This window comes from Camellia sinensis, chromosome 1 (genome assembly GCF_055761805.1).
Source record: "Camellia sinensis isolate YWXY chromosome 1, ASM5576180v1, whole genome shotgun sequence".
Taxonomy (NCBI): Eukaryota; Viridiplantae; Streptophyta; class Magnoliopsida; order Ericales; family Theaceae; genus Camellia; species Camellia sinensis.
In genome coordinates, this window is record NC_138961.1 from 105584048 (window position 1) to 105611884 (window position 27837).

The 27837-nt window shown below is 41.0% G+C and overlaps 2 protein-coding genes across 3 annotated transcripts; one reads left to right on the plus strand and one right to left on the minus strand.

The window, feature by feature from the left end:
* Positions 1–3562: 3562 nt before the first annotated feature.
* On the minus strand, positions 3563–26305 carry LOC114289039 (homeobox-leucine zipper protein HDG1). Of its 2 annotated transcripts, none has more exons than XM_028232672.2 (9): positions 25730–26305; positions 25418–25605; positions 25195–25312; positions 24412–25107; positions 23999–24100; positions 23701–23913; positions 5379–5553; positions 4932–5296; positions 3563–4401 (listed from the first exon to the last, which is right to left on the minus strand). In XM_028232672.2, exons 1-9 carry the CDS (start codon positions 25907–25909, stop codon positions 4027–4029), a joined length of 2412 nt encoding a protein of 803 aa, XP_028088473.2. In that variant the 5' UTR covers positions 25910–26305; the 3' UTR covers positions 3563–4026. The 2 variants fall into 2 exon arrangements, with proteins under 2 accessions (XP_028088473.2, XP_028088472.2); XM_028232671.2 differs by having other exon boundaries at positions 3563–4404; positions 25730–26130.
* On the plus strand, positions 9830–14111 carry LOC145790811 (uncharacterized). The gene is made up of 3 exons (XM_082869619.1): positions 9830–12358; positions 12446–13028; positions 13138–14111. Exons 1-3 carry the CDS (start codon positions 10823–10825, stop codon positions 14109–14111), a joined length of 3093 nt encoding a protein of 1030 aa, XP_082725745.1. The 5' UTR covers positions 9830–10822.
* Positions 26306–27837: the final 1532 nt, after the last annotated feature.

A 27837-nucleotide genomic window follows, 5' to 3' on the forward strand; every position in this document is an offset into this window, starting at 1 on the left:
GTTATAAATTTATCAATCTTTCTTATTTTACGTGTATGGGGAAGAGGATTGGGGATTCTTGTAAGTGAGTGAATGAATATGAGTAAGGATGATAGATATTAATAAATAAATTTATAATGATAAATTTATTAGTCAGAATTTAGAAATAAATAACTTTAGTTAATAGAACTGGCTCGTAAGTGTCCTTAAAGTTTATGTCTTTGTTTATCCTTTTCTTTTATTTTTGTAAGGGAAAAACAAGCCATCTCGATGCTTTGGGAGTGTTTGGGAAGAGGGTTGAGTTAAAATAGTTAATAAAACAAAATGTCACATCTCTCATAATTATTTCATTTTTTCTTTCACAACCATCAAATCATCTACAAAAAAAAGACAACCAACTTCTCATACACAACTATTTTAGCTAGGTTAAAATAACTAAAAAGTCAAATAACTATCTAAAATAGTCAATTTTCCATTATGCATGTCATTGTCAAGAAAAAGACATGTAAATGTAGAACTTTGTATGACACACAAATGTCCTTCAAATTTTTCTGACATCAATTTCCTTTCAAAAATTTTTGAAAATTTATATTAAAACAAAAAGGGTGAATTACGTTGATAGTTCCTATATTTTTTATCCTTATGTTTTTAGTTGGTTTAATTTTAACACTTAATTTTTAAGTTTTGTTAATTTGATCCAATTGATAATGTTGAGATTGTTGAGATTAACTCACCGAGCTAATAAAGTTTATAATTTTGTTCTTAAAAACATGAAACATGCTACTTATGATCACATTTTTCATATAAAAAAAGGGAATGGCTACTGTTGGGCCTATGGGAGCCCACCATGGATCCCTTTTCGATAATCCGAGCCATCGATGTGTACAACTCATTGAATACTATATGCCTGTAAAAATGAAATTGATCGGATATCGATAACTATGTGATCAAATCAGCTTTGTATGAAAATAAATTGACGATGAAAAATAAATGGCTGACAAAAATCTGATTTTATCATATAGCTCTCGATATCTGATCAACGTGATTTTTATAGGCATGCAGTACTGGACAAGTTCTACACATTGAACAGTTTGGATTATCAAAACGGGACCTGTGGTGGGCCCCCACAAGCCCAACAGTACCCTCCAGTTCGATGAAGGACTGGAGGGAAGCCATTCTCATAAAAATAAGGGTAATTCTATTTACACACCATAAATTATTTGAGTACACACCATTAAAACAATAAATTTATATTACAGTAGTATCCTTAAATAAAATGACTATTAAGGACAACAATGGTGTGTATTCTACCAATTCAAAGAATTCACACATCAAACACAAAATACACTTTGTACACCATCTCATGTCGTGTATTTGTTTATCATCTTCTCCATTATAATCTAACACACTATACTCATAATATCATTCATTATCAATTAGTTCACCTCAGTCTCTTCTCCATTATACTTTTATCTCCAACTTAAAACACTATTGCCCTAAAAGATTTAGGGTTTTAAAGAACATTGAAATCAATCAACTTTGAAAATTTGTACACCATGGATGAAACTCATAATATTGTTTTGGAACAATACAACACAATGAAAATTTACAAAGGCAACTTTGTTTTTTGGTTTTTGTCGTTCATAAAGTTGCTGGGAGAATGATTTTGTTGGCCAAACATTTGAATAACTTGAACATTTACACAATGTTCACATATTTATATTTGAACAAAACTACTTTTGTTCAAATTATTAAGATTGACCAAATATTAAATGTTCATACATAAGAAACTGAACATAATAAGTCCAAACAGGTTAAAGTTATTTATCATAAAAAGTCTTATCAATTTTGTTCGACAGAAATCATTTAAACATATTTAATTTGTTCAATTTTATTTTGTTGTACAAGAATAATATGTTCAAACAACTAATGTCGAGCTAAATTCGAAATAGAAACTATTATGGAAGGTGAATTGCTAGCCAAAGCAGATGCAAAAAATTAACTTAGGTGAGATTCAAATGTGACAATCACCATATCTTTAGAGGTCATAATCCAAAATGTTCAATGCTGGCAATACACCTGCGATCGTTTCTTTTGTGTAGTTGTTTCTTCAATACATCTATGACAATCCTTTCTTCAGTATCGGTGAGGCAACGGCAATCCTTCAAGGGTGAACGTAAAAGTGAATAGTCACGATGATGATGAAAGTGAGGTTGAACTGTATATAGTGTGATGTGTACGGTGATGTGTACTCAAATTTATTCTTTGTGTCTTAGGCTTGGGGTTAAAAAGGAAGATTATAGTGTGTTTTGAGCTGAAAAAAACAAAATTGAAAATATCAAAGGTTTGAACTAAATAATAGTGTGTACGGAGACAATTTATGGTATTTAAATAGAATTTTCCAAAAAATAATTGTAATTAATCAGATCAAGTTGAGATAAAGTCATATATGATCCAAATTGAACTAATTAAAATCATAAGAACCAAAATAACAAGAGAAAAGAACCCAAACTAAAATGATAGTAACTCATTTTAAAAAAATAAACCTGTACACGAAAGGTATCTCTAAGTTCAAACTTCGAATTTGAATGCTAATGAATCTGTTTCAATTTGTGGGAGAGCGGTGAAGTGAAGATGGAAGTTGTGGTTTCAGTTGATTGACACCAACCAGTCAATTATGGGTTTGATCTCATCTGGCTCCCTTAGGCCCATTGCCTAGACCTTATATTGAAGGTTCCTTTTGCAGCAACTTAGATCATATCTACATATATGGTGAAAAAATGAAAACAATAATAGTAGATGGTCGTATACGACTTGTTCGCTCAAGGAATGAGAGCTTCATTGCTTAGGCATTGTGAGAAAGAGTAATATTAATTATGAGTAATTGGTTGCAACAATCGGTTGATGTTGAGGATGCAATGACCGCATGCAGCTGGTGGTGGTCACTGCTGAGAGTTACTGCGCTGGAAGTGACTACTTGGAAATTTTTGGTCACTGCTGAGAGTTGCTACGCTGGAAGTGACTATTTGGAAATCAAAAATGCTAAAGACCAAAAATTTTATCAAATGTCTTACATGGTGTAAAACTCACATAAGACTCGCATCCACTCATGTCTTACATAGTTATGAAATCCATATAAGATCCACATTATGCGAGACATTTAGCAAGTTCTCTAAACATTATTTTTTGAAAATGAAAACAGCGAGTGAATAGAATAAAAACCAATAAGAAAGTGCCATGTAAACTGTGATTTTATCTCTGCTAGAGAAGTTAGCAGAGAGACCGTAAGGTTTGCATTATAGATTGTATTTGGTTAATAATTAAAGAGTTTAATTTCAAAAAAAAAAATTAAAAATTAAAAATTAAAAAATTTAAATAGAGTTTAATTTGTCACAAGGATAAAATTGTAGTTTTCTTTCTTTTTTTAAAAAATAAAAATAAAAATAAAAAATAGCAAACCAATACTGAAAACAAAACAAAACAGCATAGCAAAATAAACCAGTTTAGGACAAAAGAAACATATATACCATACAATAACCCCCCCAAAAAAAAAAAATTAAAAAAGAAAACGAAGAAGAAGAAATAAAGATAACCAGTCCTTGAAGATAAGATGAATAACAAAAACAAAACAGTTAAGACTCTAAAGAGCTGAGTTCATCTCATGGGTCTACTGAGTCAATACCCGAACCCACCACCCCTGGTTTCAAGTTCAGAGAAGAATACACACCATTGATCACCACTCAGTGTCAACAGTAGCAAACCAAAATACCTTTACTTTTTTACACCCAGAGCAATAAGGGTTCACCAGGGTTCGTTCTTGACTCAACCCATTCATTTCACACACAAATATTCATCTCTCTCTCTCTCTCTCTCTCTCTCTCTCTCTCTCTCTCTCTCCCTCTCCCTCTCCCTCTCCCTCTCCCTCCCCCTCTGTTTGCCATCATCACTATATCTGTCCTATATACGGTTCTCCATTTTTCCCAAAAACAAAAATTTTGGTTAACTAATGCAGGCACAGCGTTACCATGTTCAGTCAAGCGGTGTGTGTTAATTGCAGTGAAGAGCAGCTTTGATCCTCTGAATTGTGCGAGAGATGAGACTGTTTACAGTGTCAACAGACTCCATTGTGAGTTTGGCTGTAGGAGGGCTATTAACCCATAGCTGAAACCCCACAGTGAGCAGTGACCCACCTCCTCCTTTGACCAAAGTGCCGTTACAGTTTTCAGGCCCAGCAGAATCACAAAAACCGTCTGGAACTATTGCAAATCCTGATGGCAGGAGAGCCACCGAGGTAGAATCTCCTCCACTCATTACCACTTGCATCGCTTGTATGTCAACTGCTGCATACGCTATGAGGGAGCCCAATGCATCTGTCTGCGTCTCTTGCAATATCAACGTGATGTTCCGATTTGTATTACCAGCCTGCTATGTTGTGCGAACAAAAAGTTAAAAAGAAGGGAAATGGTTTTAGTATTTTCAACCCATTATGAACACAGGACTTGGGCTTCTCCATTTGGCAAAAACTTATAAAAGCTAGCTTTTGTCTGATATATTTTTTCTTTTCTGAACATTTTTTTCAATTTGGAGTCAAAATTTCTTTTTTTTTCAACTATTTATGTCGGTCTTGACTAGAGGATTCTCAAAATTTTAAAAATTTGAGTCAATTATGAAAAATATTAAAAAAAGACAAAACTAAGTGAAAATTTATTTTATTTAAAAAAAAAAACTTACAAAAATTGGCTTTATTGTCTTTTCTGAACCTTTTTATATATATATATATATATATATATATTTATAAAAAGAAGTTAAAATTTTTAATTTCAAGGATCGTCTAGTCAAGACAAATCTACAACATAAAGAAGTTCAAATCAATTCTGAAAAAAGTTCACCAAAGCTGAAAATTAGTCAATCTAAAAAAGCCAAAGTCCCAAAAGAAGATGAGTAGTACTCACAGTAGCACGAAGAAGAGACACACAGTTGCGACGATCCTGACCTTTGGAAATGTGGACCATCTCTTGCATTGGCCCACCATGAGATAACTCATCCCACTCACTCCTCAGTTGCTCATCTCGCAAGAAATCAAACAGATGTTGCTGTGATACAGGCATCCAAACAGATGTCGTGGCACTCAACACAAGCCCAGGTGGTTCACCAGTGTTATCCATGCTATTCCGTATCAGCAACCTAAAGTCCTCACCCACATTGCCAACTTGAACCAGCTGCCACATGTGCATGCTCCCACAAACCCCGGCACAGAAGTTGCTAGTCATGCGTTGTGCCAACTGAACCATGCTTCTCCTACCGGTCGCTGTAACTCCTGTTGAACATAGAATTGACTATTAGAATCCAATTACCTTTTTGACAAAAGTAAAGAAGAGTGATTTCTAGTGGAGGTGAACCTGAATGATCTTCAGTAGAGATGGTAGAGGACATGAGGACCGCCAAGCACTCGTATTGCCTTCGTAGGGTGGCAAGCCATCTTTGTGCACCAAATCCCATGCCAGAGCTGAGTAATGCCCGGTAGAGATGGTGAACAACACTCTCATCATATTCTGTATGTTCAACCCAGGTAACCTGCAATTTACTTTTGGAATTACTTACTGTCTGTACTGTACTGAATACCATTTGTAATAATTATAATCTTTAAGAAAACTCTATTCATACAAAAATGTTTACAAAAAGAATGATGTGACAATGCCATTATTGTAAATAAATTCATCTTCAATTGTGTTTTGTTTTGAAGTGAAAAGTTTACAATGAGCCATATAAATGATATATATAAAAATTCTGTATGAATGAATTTGTTGATTGTATATCATTACTCTAATCTTTAACATGCTAGCATGCACGTGCATCCATTGTTAGTTACTTGAAGAGAGAGAGAGAGGCGCTAAAATATCACTTAGTATCTCCAAGGGGATAGTTAAACAAGACTTGTTAGGCATTTTAGCCAGTGTAAGTCTAATTTTGAGCTCTAATGGGCTAACTATTGGACTAGCTACTTTACCATCCTATTTTTTTGGTGGCTACAATTGAAGAGCCCTAGAAGCTCTCCAAACAATTATGTATGTATATATTTTAGATTTTTGTATATTTATGTCTTGGATTTGGGATTTTATATTATATATATATATATATATATGTGTGTGTGTGTATGTAGCAATTTTATATGTTCTTTCAATTCTGTTTGATGAATTACGGAATAACTTATTTTGTATTTTGTATTTTTTTTTTCTCCTCATTCTACAGGTTTTGTATGTTTGTATGAGCAAATTTATTATTATTGCAAATTTATATTAATAAAATATCAACAATTAGTATTTTTTTATTTTAAAAATTAATTAAATTAATTTAAATGGTTAGCTAAAATAAAGAGGGTGGTTGGAGAACACAATAGTTAACGTAATTAGGTAAAATAAAGAGTGTACTTTTTTTGTACTTTAGCTAGTGAAAAGTAGAGAGTGTGGTTGGAGCTGCTTTAGCTAAAGAAAGAATGAATCCATTTGAGTTTATTTCCTAAAGATATCTGTAAGTTTGGTTAGGATGAAAGTGGTGGAAAGTGAAGGAAATAGAAAATAAAACAAAAATTTCAAGAGTTTGTTTAGCTTGAAAGTGGTACAAGTTACAAAAAAAGTTAATTTTCCTGTACAATCATAGTAGCACGGTGTAGGAGAGGGTTCAAGAAAGGAGTTGGAAAATTCGAAGATCTTCGAAGATCCTTGAAGAACAACTTCGAATTCTCTAGAATATGATGAGAGGCTTAGATTCTTCAATAATCTCAACTTAGGAACACAACAACAAAGGAGATGATGGAGATAAGAGATTGGGTGAAGAAGAAGGCAAAATGGCTAGAGAATAGAATAATGGCAAGGCTCTCCCATTGATCTCCCACTTTCACTCTCAAGGTTGATAATGGAGAAGGGAAATTAGTTCTTTCCCAAGAGTTAAAAATCTCCAAAATCCATCCCCTGTAAAGCTATGGGTGGGTGCTATTTATAGGCACCTCATGATGTAGGATGGAGCCCATGTGCAAGGCACATGGGAGATATTTTCTCTAACCACCTTGTCCGAGGAGGTGACCTCTCCGAGGAGGTGACTTCTCCGAGGATGAGAAAACCCCGAAGAGGAGATCACTCCCTCGGCGAACCCTTCTTCTTAGCCACACCTAACCAATGATCCCCAATCATCCCAAAGGGTCAGGGGTAGTCCCAGAGGACGTCCTGCCGCAAAATATTGCCGAGTCTCATGGACCCCCCGGGGTCGTGCCACCTCGACCCGGGTATAGGCTAGTTTAACCGAAGAGTGAATTTATCTCCACTCACCGTCCTCGGGATCGGGTCCTTTGTTCGAACTCCATTACGCCCATGGTTCTGGTGCGTAGATCCCGGAAAGCTCCGAGCCCGCAAGTGTTCTGGGACTCATTAACGGAGCGACTTCTAGATTGCGTCTGAATCCGTTCGAAGCCAAGTACTTCGGATCTCTAGATTCGTGGGTCCGAATCCTTTCGAGTCCGAGTGCCTCGGATCTCTAGGCTTGCTTAATACCCTCTCGAGTCCGGGCCTGAGTAAGTCTCTAGGTTCGTGGACCCGAACCCTTTCGAGGCTTACAGCGATTCAATCCGTTTGATGGCGATAAATCTGGGCCCACCGATTCTTGGACTTGCGATAAATTCGGGCCCACTAATCTTGGGCTATTGGGCCTAAATAATTTAGTGGGCTCAAATTAGCCCCTCTTACATTTGCCCCTTGCGTGTATGAGAAATTTTAAATTTCTCAGACATGCATACTGTCATTTCTTCGACCCTGTTTCGCATCACGTTTCCCAAAAAAAAAAAAAAAAAAAAAAAAAATGTTTTGTCACGACAGAGCGTATGGATAAAGTTGATGACGCACTTCAATTTACAGAAAAAATTGACAAGCAAAAAATTTAATTTTTTGTATTTTTTGTATTTTTTTTTTTTTTTTTTTTTTTTTTTTTTTTTTTTTTTTTTAATGCATATAAACATTCAGAACAGTCTCAAAACCCTAAACTCACAAAATTTGTTTCTTTGCTCAGCCGCCGAAATCACCCAAATTCCTTCTTTTAGCCTACTCTCTCTCTTTCTATATTGAGGAACCCAGCTTCCTTCTTCTTTCTTTTTTTTGCCTGTTTCTTTAATGGCTGGTGCTTCGACATTGTTGTCATCAGAGCACGGGGTTTGAGCTGCTTCACTAACTGCAAGTTGATGACATGTCCCGGCAACTAAATCTTGTATGCCTTGTTCGTCCATTGGAATTGAAGAGTTCACAAGCTCACCAATCTCCAATTTTTTCCGTCACTCCATAGCTAGTCTTCTCTTCAACCTCACTCACTGATTTGACTTGTTTATTGATCTCAGGTTCAGAATCCGAAGTTCCATTTAGATGGTCATGCTTTGCCAGTGGATCTTCCTCCCCCACACTTGATATTTGGCTTTCAATAGTCGAAGAATCGATCAATGCAATAGGTAGTAATCGATCAATATCTTCATCATCGTAAGTATTAATCCGCGGAGACAGATTCATGAGAATAAATGATTCATCTTCTCTGCAACAAATTTGACTGATCTCTCCATTTTCAGGACCTGCATTCATATCTCCATTTCCACTAGAAATGAAACTATCAACATCAGAAAGTATCAGATGTTCATCTTCTTTATATCTAGAGCATCTTGTGACATTGCTTTTACACAATTACAGACAAACGCACCTCAACTCTTCCTCTCTCTTGCTTCTCTAGATCTGTGAGTAAGTGTTTAATACCCCATCTTCTTGAATTGTCCCAGATCTGGGAGTGAGCTCTTTATATATATATATATATATATATAAATGGGTTTTGATTTTTACTCAACTAATTTCATTCTCTTCACTGTTTCAGATTTATTGATCTTTGGATTTCAGGATCTAGTTGAATCTTTGTTCAAAGCCCTCTTCCTTTTTCTTCTTATATTTTTGGATCTGTGGGTATTCCATCTTATTGTTTTGATGGACTTTTGTGCTCAAAATAAATATGTACTGATACATTTTCTAATTTAGGAATTCTGGTGATGATTTATTTCAGTCTTGAGGCTTGCAAACAATCTTGAACTAGTGAAGACAATACCCACCGCTGGCCTCTCTCTGCTGGTTTGCTTCTGGCTTCGACGATCCAACGCTGACCACACATATCGCCCCACTCAACGTGACGTGTGTGGTTGCCGACTCTTCTGTGGCACCATCGCTGCTTCCGTCTTCAGCTTATCCGACGTCACGCACGTTCGCCCTTTCAACGCAACGTGTGTGGTCTTGCCCAACCTAGCTCCACATCGCTGCTTCCGGCTTCAGCTTATCCGATGTTGACCACGCACGTTTGCCCTCTCAACGCAACGTGTGTGGTCTTGCCCAAGCCTGGCCCAGTCTTGTTGATTACAGTCTGTAAAGCCTCTCTGATTTCAGCTTAAATTTCCAGTATCTGCTTCGGACTTCACCTCTCTAACTGCCCAAATTTGTAAGTATGACATTCGACCCCCTCTTCCGAATATAATTATATTTAAATATATATAAATATATTTTTTGTGGCAATGTAGAGGGCTCAAGCAGTCTGATGAAAATAAAAAAAATAAAATAAAATAAATAAAAACTGAATCTGAATATGGGCTCAATTTTTGTGGCAATCCCAATGATATTTTTTTTTTTTTTTAGCTCAAACACCGTGATTTTGGCCATATGGAAACATGCACTAGCACTCGAAACCTTATTGAGGTGCTTGGCTTGAACATAATTTGTTGAACTTTTATCACCGAGGAAAGGCCGAATATAACTTGTTGACTAGTATTTGAGCTCCATTTTTGACATGGAGAGAGAAAACCCTGGACTTATGAATATGGACTTTGGAAAGGACATTCTTGTAATTTGCATAATGATCCATTGAATCTTGCTACTAATAAGCAATGTAATATACTTCGGATCTCGGGCCTGAAATTTACTATTGAACTTCACTTTGTCCAAATTTTGAACCCCGTATAAATTGGACCTTTAATATAGAACATAGTGACTTTAAGAAATTGACCCAATTGAACTTCATCATGAAGCGACCTATGACATTGCACCTCTTATTGATGATAGAAGACGAAAATCTATATGTTGATAATGCACATATCGGTACTGTAATTTTTTGAGCTTGAGGAACACCCGAGAAAAAGAATTGTTGATGATTTCCTGGGTTGAACCTGGACTCTTGGTGTAAAAAAAAAAAATTCCTCGTAGAATTTGTTGAATTCATGGACTCTCAGAGAAACGAATAGTTGATGCCGAAATTTCATTCGAATGTGTTGCTTTAATTCCAATATTCTGAATTTTAATACGGTCAATTCCTTACTATTTATACCTGTTATTTCAGCCATATGTCTTCTCGAAAGAAACCCGTAGTCCCGGGGTCATCAGAACCAGCTCTCATGAAAGAGAGGGATGTACCTCCAGCATCTGAGTGGAGAAAATCTCCTTATTTTGGTCGGAAGGACCCCTTCTGGCGGGCGGCTACCTCCACCACTTCTCTTCTATCTCCGAAGGCGGCTCCATTATGTCTCACTGAGGACACTGGCTCTGGACATGAGGCCCTCATTTCTCCTTCCTCGGTGCTACGCTTTCGGATTGAGCGGGGGGACTTTCCGTACTGTTATCCTCAGTTCAAGGCCTTCTCAAACCCTCCTTTCGGTTGGCAAGAGTGGGTCGATGATGTCCTCTCGGACAAGAGCCTCTGTCAACGGCTTTAGGAGGCCCGGCTATTGATCCCGGTGAAAATATCTAGATCTCTATCCATCCGTCGCAACAATGCTAGCCTGGAAGCCATGGCTCTTCGGTGGAGCACCGAGACACACACCTTTATACTTGGCCAGCACGAGATGGGGCCCACCCTTGAGGATGTGTTCATGTTGCTGCGTCTGGAAGTGACCGGCCCTGATGCCTTCGACCCTGAGCAGACACCCCCCGAAGATGATTCTTTGATCCAATCTCTGAAGCTAAATCTTCAAACTTGTGGTCGGTGGAGTTCTGTTTTTGATGGTTCAGCGAGGAGGACTAGTCGAGTAAGGACGGACCGTGCCTCCTATACTGCATGGATCCGTCACTTCTTCAAGGATCTTCAGCCCTTGGCCAGAGATGCTGACCCTGACTCTCGGGAGTATGAGGCCGGTCCGATGTATGGCTCCAGGCTCTATTTCTTGGGATTTCTGGCTTGCTTCCTTTCATTCTTCATTCTTCCGAGCACACCTCCGGATTCCCTCAATCCTTTCGTCTTCCCCTTGGCAGTCAGGCTCTTCAGAGGAGATCGGATCCCTTTGGCTCCACTATTTCTTGGGAATCTCTACTATCGGCTGGATTTACTACATCGAGATATGGTTCGCTCCGTGGGTCGATATGAGCCTGTCTCCTTTATTCACAGCCAGTTCTTGCTATGTTTCTTCTTCGAGAGGTTCCCAAAATTTGCCCCTGCTCCGACTGTATTTGAGGCGGAAGTTCTTCGGGAGAAAGTGGATAAAGATGGCATCCCTGTGCTCGATACTGATGGGTCTCGGACATTTGAGAAAGCGAAGTCTTGCCAGCCGCTGATTACACGGTGGTCACGTACCATTTCCACCTTATCCTTGAATACTCTGGTGGATGATCCCCGACGCTTTGTGGCACAGCCGTATGTATGCCCACCTGTGGGTGTGGCCACACCGCTTATCTATCATGGTTCCTCCCGCTCGGTGTCCTTTCCTTTGCCGAAGAACATCCCTGCACCCTTTGTTGATATGCTGATTATGATCCGTCCGAGTTCATTACCGGTGTGGCATGAGGAAGGCGTTGATAGTGCCGTTTATAGGCCTGACCGTGTAGCATGTCAATTCGGGTTTGATCAATGTGCCCCGGGGCCAGCACCTCATTTATTATCATTTTCAGAGAGCTACGGGCGCTTCAGTCGCCGGCTTATACACACCGTGCTTCCCATATCCGGCTCTTTGACGATGCCAGGCTTGAGCCGAGTAGGGGGTTTCACCCCCTCTTTCAGGCGGTATTGGCAGAAGAATATCGATGCGTTTATTGCATTTGTCCAGAGCAGACCGACCGTATGTTTGCCTCCGCCGATTTATAAGAAGGATTCTTCTCTTCGGCTACCCGAGAGCCGAAAATCTGACCACATGTACGAGGGTTTCTTCACTTCATCTGCTCCAACTGACCCTTCTGCTCGGGCATCTGCTTCTAGCTTGGCAATTACTTCTCCAGAGCCAGTCCCTTTGAATAAGGCCTCTGGTCCTCGGATGACCCGCCTTAAGAAGATGGCTCACAAGAGGACTTCTGATGCCAGTCCTTCCGCTCCTCGCCTTTCCAAAAGGCTTCGTGAGGTACCCGAAATTCTTGATTTGAAGCTACTTTCCTTCTTGCGACTATACCTTCTAAAATGAAAACTTTTATTTGCCCATGTTATGTAGGATCCTGCGGTTGTTGACGTTCTCGGTACCGTGGCTCCTGGCCATGCTGCCTCCCCCAGGCCGGACTCAGACTTGGACGACACCCTCCCTTTGTCTGCAAGACTTGTGAAGATGTGCACCCCTCGTATAGCAGTTATAGATGACGATGATGATGAGGCTGAGTCCTCCGATCATTTTTGTGACCTTATTCGACGCACGCGTCGTCATCGCCCTACCGTAGCTGAGGAGGAGCACTGCCTTGGTGACGAGTTTATTGGGGCTCACCATTCTGATGTTGAGATTGCTGGAGGGACTGATGCCACAGAAATTGATGTCGCGGGCCATGCTTCTAGAAGCGATGTAGAGATGAGGTGCGCCTCTGGGAATGGTGTGGAGGTGGATGTGCTAGAGATCTCTGAGACTCGCTCTGGCACTTATGGTGATTCTCATCCTCCGGCCCTCCTTCCTTCTTCAGGGATGACTATTACTGTTCAGGCTTCATCAGACATTGAGATCGATCAGGTGGTCTCTACACGACCAAGTGACTTTGTTGATGCTAGGAGTCCTTCAGTTGCCCCTGCTTTGCATATTGATTCTCCCTCTGGTAATCTTTCTTTCTGAAGTTTGTCATTTACTTATATCTGTGAGAAATCTTTACTTAAATGACTTTCCTGTTCCCTACCTCCAATAAGGCCTTCTTATCTTTTCTTCAGTGTTAGCTGCTAACGGGGTCTTGCCTTCACCTACCTCAGACTCTGCTCCAGTGTTAGCTGCTACCGGGGTCCTGCCTTCACCTGCCTCGGACTCTGCTCCAGTGTTAGCTGCTACCGGGGTCCTGCCTTCACCTGCCTCGGACTCTGCTCCAGTGTTAGCTGCTACCGGGGTCCCGTCTTCACCTGCCCCGGACTCTACTCCGACTCTCTTTGTAACTCCTCACGGTTCTCCTTCTCAAGGGGGAACACCTGCCTTTGAGACGACTGCCAGAGGTTCTTCATCGCCAGTGCCTTCAAATATTTTGGATTTGAATCTCAGTGATTTCCACATTGATAGTGATGCTTTTGGTCTGTCCCCTTATCGTTCGGCATTCTCAGGCTCGGGACCTCTGCCGGGAGTTACCCCTCCGGGTGGTTCATCTAACCCGATAGACATTGGGGAGATTCCTGAGACTAGCAACTTTCCGGCCCCAATTCCTCCTTCGACTTCTGGCAAAGTATCATTTCTCCATTATTGGGTAGCTCCTGAGTTTGCTTCAGTTCTACAGCTTGTGCATTCAAGTTACCCGGAGACCTTTGCTTCATTTGCTTGCCAGTGTCCACTCATTCAGACTGCTCTTCTCGAGTCTTTTGCCACTATCTTATATAGCTTGGACACGCAACGGTTGTGTGACCTTAATGGAAAAGTAGTCGAGACGGCGTATCAGGGGATCTCTGACATGGAGCGTCACCAAGTGGACTTATCATGGCTTCGGAAGCGCCTGGATATAGCTTCGAACGCCAGTCATCGGCTGGAACTTATGTCTGTGCTTGCCTCTTATCGCACCTCTATAGATGAGACAAAGGCAACTCTTCGTGAACTTGAGTCGGGTTATGCTCGGGCCTTGGAGACTTTAGAGGCACACTCTGCTGTTTGTCCTCCAGATGTAGATGTGACGGGCAGCTTCTTCGAAGGTGTCTTTAGGAAAGATTGAGTTTTTTTTTATCATTAGTTTCTTGCCCCTTTCGATAAAAATGTTTTATCTAGGACAATGCAATGAAATGACAAAATTTTTGTTGTTTGGATATTTTCGCATTGTTTTCTCATTCTACTTGATAAAATATTTATTTCGAATGATAGAACAATCATATGCACATGTTTATAAAAGCTAAAATATTCTCATTAGTTCTTCAACTTTCTTGACAAAAGCATAATAGGTTCACTGTAAGTGATGGGATAAAACATACACCATAGAGAAAACCAGCTTCTTCATAACGCAAGGGAAATACAACCTTTAGACAAAGTAAGAAAGTGAAAATGAATTTCAACATAGATGAGTCCAACTATGGGTAGTAATGCTTGATAAACTTTGCATTGAGCGGGCCAGTTCGGAAGCCGTCTTCAACCCTTACAAGTTTGTAGTACCCGCTTGAGCTTGCCTGAACCACCTTGTAGGGCCCTTCCCATTTTGGAGAAAACTTGGGTAAAGGCTGTCCTCGCATGATTGGGTCTACAATCTTCCATACTAGATCACCTTCTTCAAACTTCCTTGGTACCACAGTCTGGTTATAGGCTCGGGCGATGGACTCATGATACCTTTCCATGACTTTTGCAGCTCTGTCATGCTTTTCCTCTAATGCTTCCAATCTGGTGGTTCGAGGCTCCAATACCATTCCCGAGGCGAGAGCCATTCGAGCAGATGGCGTTTCCAACTCTATAGGTAACACTGCCTCGGACCCATACACAAGGGAGTAAGGAGTTGCTTGAGTTGGCTTTCTCTTCGAAGTGCGATACGCCCATAGGGCTACTATCAACTGTTCGGACCAAGTCCCCCCAAACTCATCCATCATCTTGCTCAGAATCCTTATCAGTGTCTTGTTTGTGGCTTCCGCCTGCCCGTTCCCTTTTGGATAGTAGGGTGTGGATTTGTGATGCTTCACTTGGTAAGTCTCTAGGAGGCTCTTCACATCTTTGTTTATGAAGGGAGTGCCGTTATCCGAGAGGATGGTGTTTGGTACTCCAAATCGGCAAATGATATTCTCCTTGATGAAGTTCGCAACTGCAGGCCCCGTAGCGTTCTTCAGAGGAATTGCTTCGACCCACTTTGTACTCAATTCTGTGGCTGCGAGAATCCACTTGTACCCCTTAGAAGATGTAGAGATGGGCCCTATCAGATCAAAAGCCCAGGTATGGAACGGCCATGGCGTTCGGATACTATGCAGGTCTACAGCTGGAGCATGGATCAAATTTCCGTGTTTCTGACAAGTCTGGCACCTCTTCACGTGATGGGATGCATCTGACTCCATGGTCGGCCAGTAATACCCAAGGTGTATAAGTTGCTCGAACAGCCGAGCCCCTCCTTGATGTTCAATCTCGTGGGCTCTTCCGAGGACTAGATCTGACTCCTCCTTGGAGAGACATCTCAGGGGAGTGCCCTCAATACTTCTTCTATACAGCTTGTCCTGATCAAGAAAGTACCGCCTCGCTCTCCTCTTGAGGTGTGCAATGTCCCTCGGGCTCTCAGGTAGTGTTCCCTCTTTGAGATAGTCAATGTAGACTTGCCTCCAGTCAGGGGTATCAATTTCAAAGCAACTCTCATCCTCCCGGATGTATGACTGACACTTGGGGCATTCCCTCTGTAATTGATTTGAGTCCTTCTCCATCTCGGGCCAATAATAACCTTGTCTTTGGATTCTTCTATACAGACTGATATCCCCATCCCCGCAAGACTTTTCATGGATCTGTTGTAGTCGGAAGCTTGCTTCTTGTTGGCCAATACACCGGGCTAGGAATCCGGTACCTCCTCGGAAGTAAAGTTCACCTTGAATAATTGTGAATTGGGCAAGCTTGGCCATAGTCAGTTTTCCAACTTTGCTTCTGAGCTGCTCGAGGACTTCTCCTCTCCAGTCCTCCGGAAGGCCTTTGTCTTCGGGTATTATTGAAGGTTCTGTTCTCTTCTTGATAACGATTGTTGCCTCTTCCTCTGGAATGTCAACTCTTGCCCCTAATGTTGCGAGGGCATCTGAAAACTTGTTGTCGGAGCGAGGCACATGCTCTATTTCGACCTTCTGAAATTTGTCAAGAAGCCTTTGGACTGTTGTTCGATATGTGGCCAAGGCAGGCTCCTTTAAGACGAACTGTCCTGAAACTTGCTTCACTATCAGCTTTGAGTCCCCCCGGATCCGAATCTTCTTGATACTGTGCTTCTCAGCTGCTATCAAGCCTAAAATAAGAGCCTCATACTCGGCTTCGTTATTCGAACAATGGAAATCCAGTTTATAAGACAAATATAACTTTTCCCCACTTTTGCTTGTAAGGACTATCCCGGTTCCTCCCTTCGCTCCGGCTGCTGCTCCGTCAAAGCTCAATGTCCAGAAGTTTTCCTCGGAAGCCATAGCTGCATGCACCTCTCCTCTCAATTCTTCATTCACTGGTTCATAGTCACCACTTGGAAATTGGGCAAGGAGATCAGCTAAGGCTTGGCTTTTGATCGCCTTGGGGGCTACACATGTGATCTCGAATTCACCTAGTGCTAACAACCATCTTGCCACCTTCCCGGTTAGAGCAGGCTTGCTGAGGAGGTATCGGATTGGATCACTTTTAGTGACAATCCGAATCTGGTGTGCTAAGAAGTAATGTCTGAGCTTTTGGACAGTGAATACCAAAGCTAAACAATGTCTCTCTACCGGGGTATATCGGACTTCTGCTCCTCGAATCTTCCGGCTGATGTAATACACCGGGCGTTCTGCTCCATCTACATCTTGGACCAATAATGCCCCTATGGATTTGGGGGTTGAAGTTAAGTACAACATTAGCGGCACCCCGGGCTGCGGGGCTATCATGGTCTGAGGCGAGGTCAAGGCTGCCTTGATTCTCTCGAAGGCCTTTTGGTGCTCCTGGTTCCACTCGAACTTGGCATCTCCTTTTAACAATGAACCGAAAGGGGCCGAGATCTCTGCAAGTGCTGGGATAAACCTCCGAATATAAGACACTTTCCCGAGGAACTTCTTTAACTCCTTCTGAGAATGCGGGGGAGGCATTGCTCTGATAGATTTGACCTTGTCTTCATCTGCCTCGATACCATGCCTATGTACAAGAAACCCGAGGAACTTCCCGGCCGTCACCCCGAAAGCACATTTGAGAGGATTCATCCTCATTTTGAATTTCTGGCACCTCTTGAATACCTTCTCAAGGTCTCGGAGATGGTCTTCTTCTTTCTTGGATTTCACCACTAGATCATCAACATAATCTTCCACCTCATGATGGATCATGTCATGAAAGATTGCAGTCATAGCCCTTTGGTAAGTTGCACCGGCATTCTTGAGTCCGAAAGGCATGACTGTATAGAAGAAGTTTCCGAGAGGTGTTCTAAAAGCAGTCTTTTCTGCGTCCTCTTCAGCCATCTTAATCTGATTGTATCCACTGAATCCATCCATGAATGAGAACATCTGGTGTCCCGAGGTAGTATCCACGAGGGTGTCGATGTAAGGAAGAGGGAATTCATCCTTCGGGCAAGATTTGTTCAAATCTCGAAAGTCTACACATACTCTGATTTGGCCATTCTTCTTCTTTACTGGCACGATGTTTGCTAACCACGTGGGGTACTGTATTGGCCGGATGAAACCAGCCTGTTGAAGTTTTTCAATCTCCTCCTTAATCTTCTCTTCGAGATCTGGATGATATTTTCGAGCAGCTTGCTTAATTGGCTTGGAGTTTGGGAACACATCAAGATAGTGGGAGACTAGGTCAGGATCTAGTCCGGGCATTTCCTTATATGACCAAGCAAACACATCTGAGTATCGGCTTATCAACTTTAACAACTGTTCCCGCTTCTCTGGGCTAAGGCTCGAACTTACGAATACCGGCCTCGGTGCATCTTGTCCATCACTCAGATCTATTTCGATAAGTTGTTCAGGCTGAGGCTTCGGCCCATCTTGCATACATTCTGGAGCCACTTCAGGCTTTATTACTATATCATTGTCAGGAGGCTCTTCTTTTGACTCGGAGTCGGTGACTGAAGAAACCGACTCCCCGCACCTTCATAAATAATACACCATCTTACCTCCTTCTCGAACTTTCATCACCTTCCGAGGAATAGGCAGACTTTCTGGTCTAGACATCGCCCGCTTACTTGATTCTGTCATTGGCTCCTTGTCATCTTTGATATCCTCCCAACGAGGAATTTTGACCCCTCAAGGCTTAGAGGTGGTGGGAACTTCTTCGACAGCCAGTTCGGTGAAGTAGATGGCATCAGAATAATGAGCTTCATGGATCTCGAACGGCCTTTCTGTAGCCTGAATTGTCACCGTCTTCTTTCCCCATTTAGCCTTAACACACTGATGATAACTTGATGGTACAGCCCCATATCTATGCATCCAGGTCCTCCCTAGAATGATGTGATAATTTGCCTCAGAATCGATAATATGGAACTTGGTGGCCGAGCGAATCTCTCCAACGGCTAAATCAACTGTTACGCATCCGATAGTAACTCTCCTTTCTCCACCGAAGCCAGTGATGACTATCGGCTGCTTCACAATGCGTTCTTCAGAGATTCCGACTTTTTCTAGAGTAGCGCGAGTCATAATGTTGATAGAGGCTCCACTATCTAGAAAGGCCCTTTTGAACTCAACCCCGTTAATAAAAACAGTCACATAAAGTGGGCGATTGTGAGAAAAAGGATACTTTCGATCAGCCTCGGAGAAAGTAATGGCACTGGATTGTTCTTTTGCCTTCCTCGGGATAGACCCCTCAGTCGACATGCATTCCTCATGGTGTGCCTCGGCTATATTAATGATAGACTTGGTGATTTCCGTTCTTGCCTCCTTGGAAAGTCCAAGTTGGTCAAAGAACTGCTTGAACTTTACACAGTCTTGCAAGGTTTTGGCATAGTGATCCGGATCTTTTTCCACTCTTGGAGGCTCGTAGTTAACCAACTCCTCGGTCTCCTCAAAATAAGATGCCACATAAACATGGTGTCCTCCTCTTCCATAGTACTCTTCTCCTCCTTCTGGATCAAAGGGATCTTCGCCATGAGTAATAAATGTTCTGCCCTCTGGATCGATAGCACTTCCATAGTAAACTTGCTCACCCTCTGGCTCGAGGATGTCGTCCAGATAACAGTCATCGTCATCGAGATTGGCGATAGCCTCGATCATCGGGCCTTCATAAGCTATCATAGCAACATTCTTGCCCTTGTCTCGGTGTTGAGGATATGGTTGTTCTCGGATGTCTTGAGTCCCTCGCTTTTTGAACCTCAATTCGTCTGCCTCGACTTTATCTCTGAAGATTTTCCTGAGAGTCCAACACTTCTCTGTCGGATGTTTCAATGTACGATGGTAGACACAAAATTCAGGGCTCTCGCGGTCCTTTTTTGAAGGCATTTCTTCGACATAAGGCAATTTTAGCTCTCCGTCAGCCACCCATTCCTTAACTAGAGCTTTTACTTCCTCGATTCCACATGGATAAGAAACATTCCCCTTTTCACCATTATATTGCTTCCTCTTCTGGCCTCTATGACCTCCTCCTTGTGAATTTCGGGTATCCGGGGTAGAGGCAGCAGCAACGATAGGTCCACGAGATGACTTGAAACTAGTCTTGTAACTGGCTTTAAATCCGGACTCTTGAGCCTGAGGAATGCTAATGTTCCGAGCTGCTTCTATTAATGCCGAGAAGGTGGGTAGCTTGTGGTTAACTAGAAACATTTTGTACCTGCTCAATGCCCCTTCTAGACAAATTTGAACCAGATAACTCTCCTCAACTGCTTCATGACAATCCACGGCCTTGTCCTGAAACCTTTTGACGTAGTCAAGGATGTCTTCACTTTCTTGTTGCTTTTCTTTACACAATGTAAGTGTGGTCACCTTCTCTGCCACTTGAAAGAACTTGGAGTGGAATTTGTTAACCATTTCCTCCCAACTTCGGACAGAGTTTGGGGCCAAATTAACATACCAACTATATGCTCGGTCGGTGAGGGACTTAGAGAATTCTCTCAGTCGGAGGACGTGGTTTGAACCATGAATACCTAGAGTCTCGATGAATCGCACAACATGTTCTCGGGCATTTCCTTGTTTGCCGTCGAACTTGATGAACTTCGGCACTGTATACCCCTCAGGGTATGGATAGCTCAGCATCTCAATGGGGTAAGGCGGCTTGACGTCCGGATCAGGCAAAGAGGGTAAGGTCCTCTTGCCCCGTTCGAGATCGAACATGGCCTGCACATCGGCGAGAGTGAGAAACTGTTGAGGGAGAGAGTTTGATGGTGGTATTCCCGGAACTTGGCTTATGTACCCGAAGACTGAGCTAGGGGCGTCTTGGCCATTCTGGTGCTGCGAATTCATCATTGGTGAGGACATTTGACGATACTGGCCATCAGCGCCTATAGACAAGCCAGTTGGTGATGGGATATTGAATTGAGGCCCGTAAAGTCCACCGTACGGCGCCGCTATACCGGGTTGTGCTTGCAGATTTGTTGTCGGCACCAAAGGAGGCCCGCTTGGTGCTTGGGTAACATTTACTGGTGGCGTGACAAGATTAGGTACGGGCAGAGCTCCCTTTTGCGTCATCACGCTCCTTATGTTTTCCTGGACACCAACAGTCGCCGGAGCACCATTCATTACACTAGAAACTCCCCTAGTCACCATTGGATCTTGGCTTGGCACGCCATGGAGCCCGGGCATGGGCAAACTGCCGCCGCCTACTATGGTTTGAGCATGTGTTACTGTGGCCGTGTTGCCATGAGCCATAGGCTGATTGGGGCTTACTTCTCCTTGGATTTGATTTTGCGCTCCGGCGGGAATAACTCCACCACTAGTTTGATTTCCGTTTGGCGCCGGTGCAAAGTTAGAACTCATCACCAACATGGTGTGAGTGAGATTCTGAAGAGTGGTAAGAATCTCCTGCTGAGTATTTTGAAGTCCTTGAATGGCTTCAAGCAAAAGTGGTTGATCTGGAGCCGTGGTTCTGTCATCACCACCATTAGAGGATCCTTGTTGGTGAACTTCATCTTCTCCTGCCATCCTTGTTGGAGTTGTGTGGATTCCAGATCTCGTTGAGACCATTAACCAATCCGCCTCCCCAGCGGAGTCGCCAAAATGTAGGAGAGGGTTCAAGAAAGGAGTTGGAAAATTCGAAGATCTTCGAAGATCCTTGAAGAACAACTTCGAATTCTCTAGAATATGATGAGAGGCTTAGATTCTTCAATAATCTCAACTTAGGAACACAACAACAAAGGAGATGATGGAGATAAGAGATTGGGTGAAGAAGAAGGCAAAATGGCTAGAGAATAGAATAATGACAAGGCTCTCCCATTGATCTCCCACTTTCACTCTCAAGGTTGATAATGGAGAAGGGAAATTAGTTCTTTCCCAAGAGTTAAAAATCTCCAAAATCCATCCCCTGTAAAGCTATGGGTGGGTGCTATTTATAGGCACCTCATGATGTAGGATGGAGCCCATGTGCAAGGCACATGGGAGATATTTTCTCTAACCACCTTGTCCGAGGAGGTGACCTCTCCGAGGAGGTGACTTCTCCGAGGATGAGAAAACCCCGAAGAGGAGATCACTCCCTCGGCGAACCCTTCTTCTTAGCCACACCTAACCAATGATCCCCAATCATCCCAAAGGGTCAGGGGTAGTCCCAGAGGACGTCCTGCCGCAAAATATTGCCGAGTCTCATGGACCCCCCGGGGTCGTGCCACCTCGACCCGGGTATAGGCTAGTTTAACCGAAGAGTGAATTTATCTCCACTCACCGTCCTCGGGATCGGGTCCTTTGTTCGAACTCCATTACGCCCATGGTTCTGGTGCGTAGATCCCGGAAAGCTCCGAGCCCGCAAGTGTTCTAGGACTCATTAACGGAGCGACTTCTAGATTGCGTCTGAATCCGTTCGAAGCCAAGTACTTCGGATCTCTAGATTCGTGGGTCCGAATCCTTTCGAGTCCGAGTGCCTCGGATCTCTAGGCTTGCTTAATACCCTCTCGAGTCCGGGCCTGAGTAAGTCTCTAGGTTCGTGGACCCGAACCCTTTCGAGGCTTACAGCGATTCAATCCGTTTGATGGCGATAAATCTGGGCCCACCGATTCTTGGACTTGCGATAAATTCGGGCCCACTAATCTTGGGCTATTGGGCCTAAATAATTTAGTGGGCTCAAATTAGCCCCTCTTACACACGGTAACTAAGTTGTTAGTTTCTTGCAAAAATTAATGGAAAGATAAAAGAAAGTTCAAATTTGATTATGAAAAGCGGTTAGTTATAAGTAGCATTCCTAATTTCTTCATCTTTCCTGGCAAAATTTTCATCTTAATTAAATTCATATAAAACATTATATTTTCTTTTCTTCTCCTTTTTTTTTCACCTCACTTTCTACAATCTCACTTTTTACCAATTGTTTCTTGCTAATCAAAGGGACCCAGAAAGTTAAGGGGACTCTGTAACTGATTAATATGTTTGGGTCTATTCTACTACTCTAGCTAGGCAAAACCCACTTCCAGAATTTGCCAAGCGGCCTCTTTGCTTCATTTCCCTTTAATGGAAACATCACCTCATATTTTGTTGAGAAGCAATGATCGGTGGATTTCTGCGATGTGTGTGCACGCATGTGCATGTGCATGTGCGAGTGCGTGCGTGCGTGTGTGTGTAAGAGAGAGAGAGAGAGAGATTTCAAACTACTTAACTATGCAGGATATTAAAAAATAAATAAATAAATCCACAAAATCAAGGCTAAATGTACACACAAATTGCACAATCAGGCTCTGGGAAAGACAAATTGTGAAGTCAATCATAAAGAGGTGATGTTACCTAGAATAGGATAGAGACAAAGTACTTTCCATTCAATTATGAAACAGCTGCATTCAGAAAACTTGCCAAAAGCCATTTCATGCTTTTTTCAAGAAGAAAACAAGGCAGGTGTAATTATTTAAAGTAGAAAAGAGTGCAATCTAAGACTGTATCCAGGTAATAGAGCCTCGTGGATAACAAAGAAAGAGAGAGAGAGAGAGAGAGAGAGAGAGAGATCATAATATAAGCATGAAAAACATAGTCTATACAGCAATAGATGTAACCCCCAAGGCATTCACCTTAAAATACCATAACCATAAATACGTTTGATATGAAGAAATACAACTAAGGAATTCAATAACATTAAAATGTAGATTCCCTTGGTTTTGCTCGTCTCTATACTAACAATATACTAATTAAATGAAAACTAAGCAACCTCAGCTTTGAAATTTGAAGGTGATACAATATTTTAATCTATGTATGCATTTGTATCAGTAAAATAATCATAGAAGGTTCGGATTCTTACAACAGTTCTGCTCCACATCATTAAGATATTATAGTTTGATCACTAATTAATAAAATACAATTTTACGAAGTACCAAGTCAAAGGAGGGTTGCAAGTCCAACCATCCATGACTTCCCCTTGATGCATTCCCAAACAACATCAACACAGAGTTGCAACAACCACTTTATTATTGACCTAAAATGTGAAATATCCTTTGCAAACTTCAATTAAAAAATATTAAGAAAACTAGTGAAGATTGCATGTAAAGGTCTAGGGAATGAATAATAGGCTACATAAGTAATTACCTTGGAATATCCATTTGGCATATCTTGCACAATACAACCAGAAGGAAGCCTCCTGCAATTGACAAATGTGGCCACATCTGAAACTTCTCGGATGCCATCAACAGACACATCAACCACGGCCCACACCTTCTCTGCATGCTGCTTGCAGAACCGGAGAAACTTCATATGACGAACAGGAACCAAAGGTGAAAGAGCTTGGAACTCTGCATGCATCTACAGTAAGATCTTTTAAGCTTTGCAGCTACGAAAAAAAGATATCGGAAAAAGGAAGTAGTAGTTTGAAAAGAAAGAAAAATACCAGTTGCAGAGAACAATTTCTGGATCCAGCCATGCCACTGAAAATCACATCAATAGTAGATGTTCTTCCAATCATACATGGGAACATTTCTGACCATTGATTCTACACAAAGGAATGCATTTAAAGAGACTATCAAACACAACATATCAGGCATTCTTACCTATTCAGAGTGCAATGATATGAAAGATACAAAAAGAAAATAAGAGAAACAATTTGAGCTGGAAATAGCAGCTTCTCTACTAAAGTGGCAAATCGATTGAGCCACCGCGTAAATGGAACTTCTTCCACATCACAAAAAAGTACAATAAGACAATTAACCACGGATGACAAATTAAAAACACAAATCATATTTTGAAAGATGGACAAAAAAGAATGGGGGGAAAAAAAAGATACATAAGGATCGAATATCTTACTGCATCCATCAATGTCTCCAAAAGAGCCAAGCTATTAGTGATCACCATACCAGTTGCCCTCGTAGCCTCGGTTACAAAACCACTGGGTTTCATTCCAATACAGGGAGGACATATCCTCATGTACTCTTCATGGTTCAATACTTCCCACCCTCCAACTAAGCTTTGGACCCAGAGAGGATCATCAATCCGAGCCAACTTAACCAACTCATCCATTGCACGCACCGCAAGCTCTAGAAAAATAGATTTCTCAAATGGCATATCATCGTGTGCTGTGCCAACTGTTAGTGTTGTTGTCACCATTGGCATCATTGGCAAAGCATTCAAAACCCCATCTTTAGAATCAAGTCCCATTGTAAATGTGGTGTCTACTGAGCTTAAACCACCAAAGTCATTTCTTCCTACAGCAAGTTCCAAGCTGGAGATTGACATTGGAGGAGGGATTGAATCACCTAATGCCGATATTGGCCTGCCCAAGAATTTGTTCGATAGGGCAGAGATCCGATGTAATTCATCCTTTAATCGAGCATTCTCAACCCTGAGATGGTGTTCCTCAATAGATACATCACCCAGAATTGCTGGGCCACCACAATTGTTGCAAATTGGGCTCCTCATGGCCTCCTTCATTCTAACATTCGCAATTAGAAGATCCTCATTCTGTTGTTTAAGATAACTATTTTCATGGCGTTCCGCTTGGGTCTGATCAAAATTGACTAATTTTAAGTTCCAGAACACATTACACATGAAAGATAAACAAAGAGAACGCAGAATGAGAATCAAAATTACCTTCAATTGGGTTCGTCGATTCTGAAACCAAAACTTGATTTGCTTGCTCTCCAAGGATAGCCGCTTACCAAGCTCCAACCTTTCTTTCTCATCAGGGTGATTATTGATTTTGAAGTGACTAATCAAATCAAGGAAAAAATAAAAAAAAAAACAACTTTCATTTTTAAAACATCTCATTAATGAAGACAAAGAAACAATAAAATGTAGAAGAAAAAAAAATTACGATTCAAGCTCTTGAATTTGAAAGGGAGTGTGTCGATGGAATTTCTTCCTCAGCCGTTTATCGCCTGAGGCATCCTGATCATCCCCTGATGCACCTTCCAAGTTATCACTCTCAGCCCTACTCTCATGCCCATCTTCTTTGTTCCTTCCCATCAGACCCATCTCACCATGTCCCTCCATCTTGGGTTTCTGCAAAAACAACCAAAAACCCACTTAAATAAAACATGAAAAACCTTTTAAAAAATATATCACTGGATGTGTGTATGAGACAGAGAGAGAGAGAGAGAGAGAGAGAGAGAGAGATGACACGTACGAGGGCAAGGGAGAGAGCTGGAGAGTTGAAGACTGGGCGAGTGAACAGGGGTGGTGGAGGCTGGCCCATTGCAGCGGTGGACATGGCGTTATAGGGACTATCAATCACCAGTCTTGCTTTCCCGCTACCATCGCCACCGCAGACACCGCCACTACCGCCATTGAAACCCCCAAGACTCATCACTCATCAAGTAGGAAAAAGAAAAAAAACCTTCCTTTCTTGTTCTGTCTCTTCCTTTCTCCAAAAATTTCTGGATGGAGACAGATCACTATCACTTTCAAAATAGGTATATCTTCAGATTTTCTTTTTTCCTCTTGACATCACCAGCACTTTTCAGATTGAGATATAGAGACTAGTAAAATAGTAAAAGATTTTGCCTTCACATCATCCAACAGCTACTCAAGCCGTGGAAAAGTCACAACAGGGTAAAGATATGACATAGGATGACCTCTCAACTCACCAACCACAACCCACAAAATTAAAGAACAACCAAATGGGGTTCGTACAAGACAACCAGAACCCTTAATACTTTCTCTATTTCGATTTAGGGAGAAAAAATAGAAATTCCTTTACAATGTGTTTGGAAAGTTAGGACAGAAAAGAAAAGAAATAATTATTTAAGTAATAAGGGAAAAAAAATAATTGTGATTTTTCTTATTTTTATTTAGATAAGGAAGAAATGAAAGAAAGAAATGATTATGATTATGATTTTTCTAATTCTTGTTTGGTTAGATTTCATTAAGAGAAAAGAAATTATTTTATTTTATATTATCAAAATAACCTTTTATATTTTTAATTATTTTATTTCTTTTATTTTTATAGGGACAAAATTGGTATTATGAAAATAGTGATTTTTTTTCTCTCTCAATCTCTTCACTTTTGGAAAGATTGAAAATGAGGCTTATAAGATAAATGAGTTTCTCTTCATTTCTCCCAATTTATTTTCATTTCTCTCCACTTAAATTATCTAAACAAATAAGAGAAATGCATATCTCTCCATTTCTTTCTTTTTTTTTCTCTCCAAATCACTCAATCCAAACATGTTTGAATTAGATTTAAGAGTTTAAATAAGATATGTAATACCTAATTATAAGGATGTAATATAATATGTTATAAGATATAAAGTGAATTATATATACTGCGAGATCATTTATATAACGTTTGGTTAAGATATGATATATGATGAGATAATAGGAAATTAATTATTTTATGAGCTATATAGGGGGCAGTATTGCATATCTCTCTTTCGTATCATATACTATCTGAACTCGCTAAATGCAGAGCAACCAAACATAGGATATAGGGAGACAAAAAAATATATGGGACCCACATCATATTATATCCAATCCCACACTCATATTCGGCTTTTATATTTGGTAAACAAACAAGTCCTTAGGTCCTGTTAGGGATTTTTTTTAAAAAAAATAACTAATAAAGATAAAAATAATAATAAAATAAAATATGACATTTTACACATCAATCAATTATTTTATCTCTCACAATCATCTATCCAATTATAAAAAAATTCATAAATCATCTTAACAACAATTTTTTTTTCATTTTATAAAATAATTAAAAAGTCAAAAAACTAACTAAAGGACCATGATAAAACACTTAATATCCCCCACCCCCACACACATGTGGGGGTTAGTGATTGAACAAAAAAAAAAAAAGTTCTCACCAATGACCGCCCATTAGGGTCCTGGAGGTCTCCCCAGTGGGGATTCCAAACATTAGTGTTAACTAAAATAGTCAAGTTTTCAAACCAGACCTTCATCTGCAATATGGTTTGACCCTTTTCCTGTCAAGGTTTCAAATGATGACAAAAAAAAGAGTGGAAACAAAAAGGAATTGGTTTCTCTCTAGTCCCAAATTGGGCTGAAAAAGTGTTGTCTAGTCTATTGGGTCTACTTTTGAGTCTTATTTCGATGATTGGAACTATTCACATTTTAAGGTTCGTCGAGTATATCATTCTTACAAAAAATCAAATCAATCGAATAACGACAATCACATGTTCAAATCAGTTTTGTATGAAAAAAATGGACGTCAGAAAATAAACAGTTCATACAAAATTGATCCGAACACGTAATTTCTGTTATCCCGATTAA